This window comes from Panonychus citri, unplaced genomic scaffold (genome assembly GCF_014898815.1).
Source record: "Panonychus citri isolate SS breed McGregor unplaced genomic scaffold, ASM1489881v1 Contig00136, whole genome shotgun sequence".
Classification (NCBI taxonomy): domain Eukaryota; kingdom Metazoa; phylum Arthropoda; class Arachnida; order Trombidiformes; family Tetranychidae; genus Panonychus; species Panonychus citri.
Window position 1 is genome coordinate 1,330,208 of NW_026515541.1, and position 9,835 is coordinate 1,340,042.

At 33.6% G+C, this 9,835-nt stretch overlaps 2 protein-coding genes across 2 annotated transcripts; one reads left to right on the forward strand and one right to left on the reverse strand.

Annotated features, from left to right (window-relative positions):
* Window positions 1-124: 124 nt before the first annotated feature.
* Window positions 125-6,339, reverse strand: LOC128392664 (Golgi-specific brefeldin A-resistance guanine nucleotide exchange factor 1-like). The gene is given in 5 exon segments (XM_053352723.1): window positions 125-575; window positions 577-2,036; window positions 2,122-2,278; window positions 2,384-4,758; window positions 4,859-6,339. Coding segments are annotated over 5 exon segments (5,616 nt in total). The 5' UTR covers window positions 6,212-6,339; the 3' UTR covers window positions 125-304.
* Window positions 6,340-6,826: 487 nt separating this feature from the next.
* Window positions 6,827-8,756, forward strand: LOC128392672 (evolutionarily conserved signaling intermediate in Toll pathway, mitochondrial-like). Its single transcript, XM_053352733.1, has 4 exons — window positions 6,827-6,966; window positions 7,072-7,431; window positions 7,530-8,103; window positions 8,189-8,756. The coding sequence occupies exons 1-4, from the start codon at window positions 6,959-6,961 to the stop codon at window positions 8,702-8,704; spliced, it is 1,458 nt and encodes a 485-aa protein (XP_053208708.1). The 5' UTR covers window positions 6,827-6,958; the 3' UTR covers window positions 8,705-8,756.
* Window positions 8,757-9,835: the final 1,079 nt, after the last annotated feature.

Sequence of the window (9,835 nt, forward strand, 5' to 3'; positions counted from 1 at the left end):
ATAAAACAATTTCGAAAAATATAATTACAATTCTACTTCGTTGGTACATTTATTTTATCTCTTTCTATTTAAACAAATTCAAATTTCTTGGAGTAGATCAAACTTCCGATTGGAATGAAACGCATTTCGTTTATCTTCTCACTTTAATTGTGATTTTTTTATATTAATTTTCTTTTACATTAATAGTAATGTAATAAGAACTTTTTTTAGTTTTTTAGCCATAACAATTATATTGGTAATAATAATAGGAAAATTGAATAAGACTCTTTCTGTTTTATACAAATCAACTGAGTTTATTGTTCAACTATCGGCTGATGTAGAGTAGGAAGATGTGGTTGTTGCTGCAACGTTGGTGAATGTAATTGTTGTGGTGGAAATTGTTGGTTTTGTTGTTGTTGTTGTTGTTGTTGTTGTTGATGCTGTTGTGGTTGTGGTTGTGGGGTGTGGTTTGTTGAGGTGGATTTTCTGGTTCTGGTGCTGGAAGAGGTGGCGGTGGTGGCGATGGCATGATTTCCTCTTTAAGATTGGGTAAGAAACAGTGAATACGATCCCATGTGATCGATGCGAGTAGAATTGAAACAATTTGCTGTGTCCATAACTAGAAGCATATTTTTCAACGATTCGGGAATAGACTCTTTAACCAGGTCAGTTTGCATCTCGGCTTTCATGTATTTATCCATAAAGTCCAAGATGGTCAACCAAAGAGCTGTGAAAGTGGGTAAATCCAGGAGAGGTTGAAGATGTTGAAGGAAAACTTTACAGAGTAAATTAGTTGCTCTCATTCGAGTCTCATCCATGCCCACAGGATCCCGGGTATTTAATGGTTCTAATAGTTTGGCCAACAAAGGAAATAGAACCTTATTGAAGCAACTTTCCCACTGGTGGGCATTTAGGATTCTCATATCGTGATTTAGAAGGGCTCGTTGAAGAAAGGTAAGTGCACAGGTACGAACCGGCCTACGGGAATCACAGCAAAGTAGTGCCATCCCTTGGAGAAGGGGACACCAAACAGATGACCAGAGATACTCATTGGCACCATGATCACTGGCGATACCAGCGTTTAGATGAAGATGATGCATTAAATCAAGTAACTTTAATGAACATGATTCAGTAAATGAAGTTAATTTTTGCTTATTAATCTCCTCTCCTTCTGAAATACCCTCCATTAAATTGCTAAACTCTTCATCTGAATCACTATAAGCCCCACTTGAACCAATCGCTGAGGTGTTACGACGATTGGATAGAGATCGATTGGAAGATCGTGATGATGATGATAATTGACCAGTTCTTTGTCCACTATTATGATAAGATGTACTTCGTTTCAAATTATGATGATGATGATGATGATGGGAATGATGACCATGATTATAAATAGAATTCATTTTAATCGAAGCTTCAACAAATTTTCTCAATGTATCAATGGCCATTTGAGTAACGGAACCACTAAAATCATCAATCTCTTGACCATTTGACTTAATCAAATTTTTGGGTAAAATTTCACGAATAATCAAAGTTAAGATTTCGGTACATCTCTCATATGCTGTTAAATCCATGATAGAGTAAACACTTCCTTTACCAGTTCCTATCGAATCACCAGTCATCAGTTTATATGGATTACCTCCACCTAATCCTAATCCACCACTTCCACTTCCGTCTGAATTAATTGACTCTAAGCTACCTGATTTATGCGAAGCTTGTAAATTAATTTCAGAATCTGAAGTATAACCACGACCGGGAAGGGAAGATAAAGATGATGATGATTCTTTCATTAGATTACGTGGATTAATTTCCTCATTATCACTTTGAACATTAATCGATTCAACTGATCCCACTCCTCCTTTACTTGTAATTAATCCCGAAGGTCTATAACCAATACCAACATAGAGTAAAGTATCAAATATTAATCTCCAACTTTCCACATTGACTAGTGATGAATGAATATGGGTAATAAAGGAATGCAAAGCCATCGCTGTGTAATATTTTTGGAAAACTTTCGGCTCAAAGGTTGTTAACATGAGCTGAATTAATTGATAAATCTATTGGAATAATAATGATGAAAGAAATGATAATATTCACAAATTAGTATCATAAATCACCATTAATTGATTGTAAATCACTCACTTGTCCACTGAAAGCATCCGGTCTTGGACTGAATCTAATTGCTAATCTGAAGATTGCTGAAATATATCTTTCAGCAAATAGTTCACTGTGATTACAGATTTTTGATATTCTTTGAAGGTAAGATTGAAGATGAGGCCAAAAAACGGAAGCTCGATCCCTAGAACGATGTTGAATATAAAATATAAAATATTAGAAAATTTGATTGTTCATTATTGATGAGAACAATGTTGTTAAATTGTTCAATTTACGAATGATAAATTACCTATTAGAAAGGATAATTTGTAATAACATTTCAAGTCTAAATGCTTCCACATCATCACCGTCTTCATCTTCCAATTCAATTTCAGCGTTAATTAAAGCTCTAATTAGTTCAACCAATGAATCAGTGTGTAGAAATTTTGATTCCTCAATTATGGACAATGGTTTACAGTAACATTTAATTACTTCAATTGATTGTGAGGCACAATCATAATCACCAGAATCTTTTAAATTTGAACCATTAAATCCAGTTGAATATCCATCTGATTGATTACTTGTTTCCTCTTGATTACCAGCAAAATAAGAGTAAAAAGATGATAGGAAATTAGATGAACCCTCATTTGCACTTTTATTTATCGGTTTAGGTTTTTCTTTCCTCTTCATGGCGATACGTTTACCCCCGAGGGCAAAATCTTCAAACTCCAACGATTCCTCCAAAAATTTGGCAATAAACCAATTCAATATCATTTTAACAATCTCAATCCATGCTGATCGTATCTCGTTAACATAATCACGGGCAATTTTAAATAAACACTGAGCGGCTAGTTGACTTTTCTGTGAGGCCAAGGGACTTGTCGGTCCACCGGCAGAGTTAATTGTAAATTTACACAGGCTACTAATCAAATTATCAAGGTGTCCATATTTAGCACAAAGCAGGGCACAAACGGTGAAACCTTGGCCTAAAATTTTACGAGTTAAAACTGAATTTTGGTGAACGTTAATCTTATCAAAAACAAAGGTCATCGCTGATAAAACGGGTCCCCAAAGGATCTTGAAAATTGGCCCATTCATTAAAGATAATTGTAAACATCGATCTTCATCCCGAATAATTGAATTATCTGACGATAATCCTTCTTGAGATGATGATGATGTTGTTGTTGTTGTTTTTAATTCAGTTGCAAACCAATAAGTTCCTGAATCGGTTTCACTACGACGAAGTAAACATTTCCAGAGATACTTTTCTCTGACGATTCCATGCTGCTCGGCAGGCATAACAATCTCATTGTTTTTAATTGTTATATAAATATCACGAAGTAGATTAGGGTCAAAATCTTGTTTACCGTTAACCTTTCGTAACATACTGATAAACTCTTCGCAGGTCATTGGTTCCTTTTGTTTTTTGGCATTTGCGTTATGATGTTCAACGTTTAACATAATTATAGCATAAGCTAAACTGAAGGCAGCGTCTTCATCGACAAAAGGTTCATCATTTGATTCAAACCAATGGTGCGCAAATTGTTCAAGAACTAGAGAGATCAACGGAGATTCACCGGGTAATCTGAATGATTCCAAATAGAGACGGAGAGCTTCATCGATTCGTAAATCTTTAAATTGAAAGGATTTGACGAAAGCCTCGAGAACGATAAGATTTTTCTTATTGGCCAAATATTCACCGATTTGTTTCTTATCGAGTCGGGAATTGTCTCTAATAAAGTTGACAATATCTTTCTCATCGGTGATTAATTTATGTTCTTGGAGAAAATTAATCCCTTTGATTGGTTTAGCGTTAAATTGTTCCGATGCCATCCAAAGAAGTTTCTTTTTCTGTTTTAATTGTTCAATTTCTGATATACTTTTGGGAAGATATAAAACTGTTGGTTTCCGTCGGGTGATCACTGGAATTACTTCTGGATCTTCATTTTTCTCAGATGGTGGTGAAGGTTTAACGGGTGAAAGGTCACCCTCATCTCGGACAACTACAATTTCAGTTAATGGTTCCTCGAAAGAGTTTGTTTCCATTGTGTTTAACGAGTTAACGATTCCCAGGTCAATATGTTGGGGAGAATTTGAGTTTACATCGCCAATATCGATACTCTCACTTGGTTCACCGGGGATAATTTTTTGCTCGTTTACTCTTGAAACTGCTCGAATAAATTGTAACACCTCAACATCGGCATATTTAAGGACCATTTCATTTGATTTTAATTCGACCCTTTGTAAGCTTCGTAAACAGACCAGGAGAGTGTAAAGTGAAGTCCTTTGGATGGTGGAAAAAGTTGCAGGATTGGGCTGTAAGGGATTACCACCGCTTCCACCACCACCACCTCCCATTCCAGGGTAGGTTAGGGCAGGGGTGAAACAATTTTTCGATAAAAGGTTAAGAACATCTTCCAATAAATTGGATGCATAAGGATCACAGTCAAAATTGATGAACATCTCATGACAAAGGTGGGGAATATGTTGAAAGAATGAATATAAACTGTCCAATGCAATCTCCCTAAATTCAGTTGGTGAATTACTGGTAACAATTATGTCCATTAGACGAACAATTAAAGCCTCTAATTGATATTTCAAGTGAATTCGGTGATATTTAAATATTATAAATGATAACCATATGGATGAATAGAAAGGTGTAAGATGTTTATCATGTTGTAAAAGCTAAATGAAGAGAGAGAGAGAGAGAGAAATAAATTAGATTATTCTGATTGATTGGGATAATTGGTAAATTAAGTCAATCGTTGGGGTTTAATTTTCTTACCAATAAAAGGTTCCAACATAATTCATTTTTAACTATAGCAAGGAGACATTGTTTATTTCCTATCTCATCTACCGCTGTCTCAAAGGCAACCGTTAATAGATTAAGGCCAACGTTGACACTTGCATCGGTATTGTTACTTTCGGGAAGTGGATTGATTAATGATGTTAGGTAGGTTAATAGTTCGTGAATACAGACAAGGTCATAATTTTTACGTCCCAATTTACGGGAGAAAATATCACCAGCCCTTGGAATTGAAGTATCTTCAGAAAATTTGATCCCATGTCTATTAACAAACTCTGATGTTCCTGCTGGTTGTTGATGACCAGATGATGATGATGTTGGTTGATTAACCGATTCTGTCGTAGTGGTTGTTGTTGTTGTTGTTAACGGGGGTGATGATGATGATGTTGGTATTGTTGTTGTTGTTGGTGGTGGTGGTGTTGTTGTTGTTCCTGATGATGGTGATGCTACTGGAGATGGAGCAATAGATGTTGTTGATTGTGTTGGTTGAGATTGTGAAACTGTTGATGTTGTTGTTGATTTAATTTGATGTTGTTCATTTGATTTGTTGACTATTTTACGATTTGTAGCAAGTGTTGGAAATTTAACTGGACCCGAAATTTTAACAACAGTTCCATACCCTGGAGAGATATCATCAAATTCATGGATTCGACTGAACAAAACTCGACACATATCCATTAGAGCTTGTTCGGAGGTTCGACGTAATTGTTCACTTAATCGGGACTCGAAAGCAATTCTGAAACACGATTGCATAATCTCACAAACGGTATCATTGGTAATCGACTTGAAACCTCTGACAATTATTTCTCGAAGAGCGGTAAGTATCCTCATTAGAACAATTTTATCATTGGCAGTGTCGGTGGCCACAAAACGAGCCTTTATAATAGAATCACCAACTAATTGAGCTGATCCCATTTCCTCTGTTGGATCAATTATACCATTGTGAAGAAATTTAATCAATGATTGTAATGCTAAATCGGTAATTGGTCCACTTATATCAGGATCTTTGATCACCTCACAAAAAGGTAAAAGATAGGAAACATCGGTTAAAGGATTTAAATTTCGAACCAATTTCTCTTTCAGCTTTTTTAACCCATAATATGCTGCGCTTATTGAATTGGTCAATTGTTGATTAGAACCACTGGACGATGAACCACCAAGATCATCAACAAAGGTATCTTCATCTTCCTCAGTCTCACTGGTAATCGAGGAGATGACGGGTTTACTTGTTTTATTACTCCAAAGACGACGACCACCACCATAGGCTTGAAGATTATTACTTAACGAATAAGCTTTGCGAATATGAATCTCAAGCCTGGAAACTTCACCCATAACAATTAACCTTGCCCTTGATTCATCGATAGAAGGTAAATTACAATCAACCAGACGATTTGAGGAAGAACCATAATAATATTGTTGACTATTTTGATGATAAAATTGCTGCTGATGCTTTTGTTGTTGTTTGTTGTTGTTGTTGTTGTTGGTAATAATATTGTGGATGATGTGGATGATTAGGTCCAATTGAAGTTGGTCTATAACCACTTGAAGGTGGAATTGCTTGATGATGATGATGATGATGATCCATGATGAAAGAAAAATAATGAACAGAATTAACAGAAGAAGAAAAAAAGACAAAAAAAAATTCCGAAAATCAAATGAATGAAATTTGTTTTTCTCTAGGAAAAAAATTCATCTCATTCCCTTAAAGTGATCAATATAAATTTCACAGGTTAAATTCAGGAGACAAGATTTGTTTACAAAGGTGAGAACACTTATTTACAGGTAAAAAGTGTTAATTGTGGTTAAAAAAATTGTCAATTGTGAGATAATTAATTTCTACAATTAATGTTTTTAAATTCATTTTCAACACATTGAAAAGTCTGTGACACATCACAACAGGTTAAGTTGGTCGTCTCATTTTCTGCTCTTAGAATAGCCCAAGTGCTATTCTCACAGATTCTTTTCCAAAAAAAATCCATTGGATTTGTTTTCGTCTCATTGATCAACATTTCTGTTAATTGTTTGTTTCTGTTGATTGTGTTTAATTGTTTCGTTTTGTTTTTTAAATTCACTTTTCAAATGTTTAGGTAAGTATTTTTACTCTTGTCTTGCTTTTGGTTTGCTCTTTGGGTATTTTTAGTAGTAATTTATTGTTGTTTTGTTTGTTTGTTTGTTTTTTTATTCTCATTCAGGTTAACAACATCAACTGTTGTTCATAGATTACTTTGTGTTCATCTTAATTGTTGTGATGGTATTTGTGGTAATTTAAATGTTTCGCAGGTAAATGGTTACAAATTGTTGACTGGTAAAAGGATTGATTCCTGTCGTTTATTTTGTTCCAATGATGGTGATAATAATAAAAAGATAACCCCAATCAAAGAAAGTGAGGTTAAGGTTGAGGTTAAAAGTGAAAAGGAAAATATTTTTAAATTTTCAAAGAAAAAGAAAGATCTTGATAAGGGAAGTTTAACTAATTGGTTTCGAACAAATTATGGTGAAAGAAAACCGAAAAATATGCCAACTGATTCTAGTCAATTAGATTCTCTTGATAGGTAAGAAATTCTACCAACAATTTATCTTTTTTTTTGTTCTATTCTATTCTATTCTATTTTATTTTTATTCTATTCTCTTTTTTTTGTTTCGTTTTTAGAATTGCCATTACTTCATCTAATGAGGATTATGATTATCAAACTGTTAATATGGTCGCTTCCTTTTACGATACTGATTCCAAGGATTGGGAAAGTTACAAGCAGATTATTGAACAATTTAAGAAGCCAGGAAAATCTGGAATGAGAGTTGGTCAAGTTGAATTTATCTATGGATCATTGAAACGATTAAAAGATTTTGGATTACATAAAGATACTCGTGCTTATAATGCACTTTTAAATGTTTTCCCGAAAGAGAAAATGCTTCCAGAGAATATTATTCAAGCGGGTTTCCTTCATTATGCTAAGCAACAATTTTGTGCCATCGATTTACTTGAAGAAATGGAACATAATTTAGTTTGTCCCGATCAGGAAACAGTTGATTCCGTCATTGCAATTTTCGGTAAACGTTCCCATGTTTTCGAGAAAATGGGCTCAATGATCTATTGGACAACAAAAGCTCGATACAGTGATCCTTACCCAATGCCGAATACCCTCCCCTTAGATCCAAAGGAATTAGCAAAGATCAGTTTCCGACGAATGAGCCTCGACTTAAATTCTGAAATATCAGTATATTCGGTGAGAAGATTTTACAAATTTACCAACTTTACAAACATTCAAATCTTCAAATTCTAAATTGTTCTCTTTTAATTTCTTCCATCAGACTGAAGGTGTTCCCGATTCGATCGACAAAACTTGGATCGTTTCTTCAATGTCACCCGTCCAAAAGAGTCTAATTAATCGTCTAAATGAACCTTTATTCATCGATGGTCCACATATCATGTGGTTAAAAGATCATATGACCAGTTACTTTGTACTGAAAACCACTGCTCCTAAAGAGATTGTCAAAGAGGAAAAGGATTACGAGGACATGAGAGATTTACCCTTATTCGCTTACGGTGGATTATCTAAAAGTGAACATATCGCAAGAATCGAGGGTCTTCATAAAACCGAAGAGGGAACAATTTGTGGATTAGTGGCAACCGGAACTTCATCAAGAGATTCACTTCTCTCATATATACGAATTCTTCAATATCATATTCCCAAAATAAAGGAATTAAGTATCATCTTTAAACAAAGAGCACCAGAAACTGCGATTGGTCCAGTAAATGAAAACGAACAGGATAGTAATCAAACAGAGGCGAATGATGAAAAAATTAAGTTAATTGTAAATAAATAGAACCTTCAACTTTTTTTTGTAAATAAAAAGATTGACTTAGTTTTAAAATTTACTTTTATGGTCAACATAAATACTATTATTCAATATACCATACTGAATTGGTTGATTTCAACTAATTTAACAAACTTGATTCTTATAAATACCTAATATTATTTTTACAAATATCCAATTAGAGAGTAAATTATTGGAAAATTGATCATTGAGCTGGTCACTTTTTCTTGATGAAATGTTTCAAGTAATTTTTGTTGTCCAGTTTAACCGTTTCCGATTCAATGGTTCGATTGAAGGTTTCCTTAGGTTTTCTCCTTGCTTGCCAAGCTTTTCTTTCCACCTCTGATGTCAATTCTTCAAAAATAATCGGAAGTTTAACAACATAATTGAACAAATCTCAATTCATTTAATTAGTAATTTAATAGTATTGATTGATTGTGAATATTAATCATAATTAGATTATTACAATTAAGAGTAACAATAACGATGAATGAGGAGTAAAAATTTACAATTCAAATTGTTTATTGTTAATTAATTCACTAATCAGTTTCTTGTTAATGAAAGGGTTAACAATTAACTAGAAATCATATTGTTAGCAAATGTTAATTGGTTTAATATAATTCAATGAATTTAAGATTAACCAAAATAATCAGCATTGATTGTTAGACTTGATTAGATTGACCTAAATCAATTGAGTTGCAATTTAATTACTAAGTTTGTGTTGAATGAAATCAAAATTGTTAATCATCTCGTTGTTTGTAACTAATTCAATTGCTTGTGTGGGCGATTAATTCAATACATTGGTGGCCTTTTGATTCAATAATTAACTTTGATCAGTCCACTTTTTCATCGGGAAATCAATTGAATAGCCTCAGGGTATTGTACCGATAATAATATTGATTAAATTTCAATAGTTTCAAGTTTAATTTTCATTATAATATCAATTGGAAAACGATAATAACAATTTAATGTCAATCTATTGAATTAATTTTACAATTCTCTAAGTGTAAGTTAATTGTTAACAATCAAAGCCACAAATTAAATTACCAACTTAATTACAAGATATCATAAGATAATATCAAAAGGTTTCCCCTTTTCCCAAATTAAATTAGTTAATCAGTAATCAATTGGATAATAATT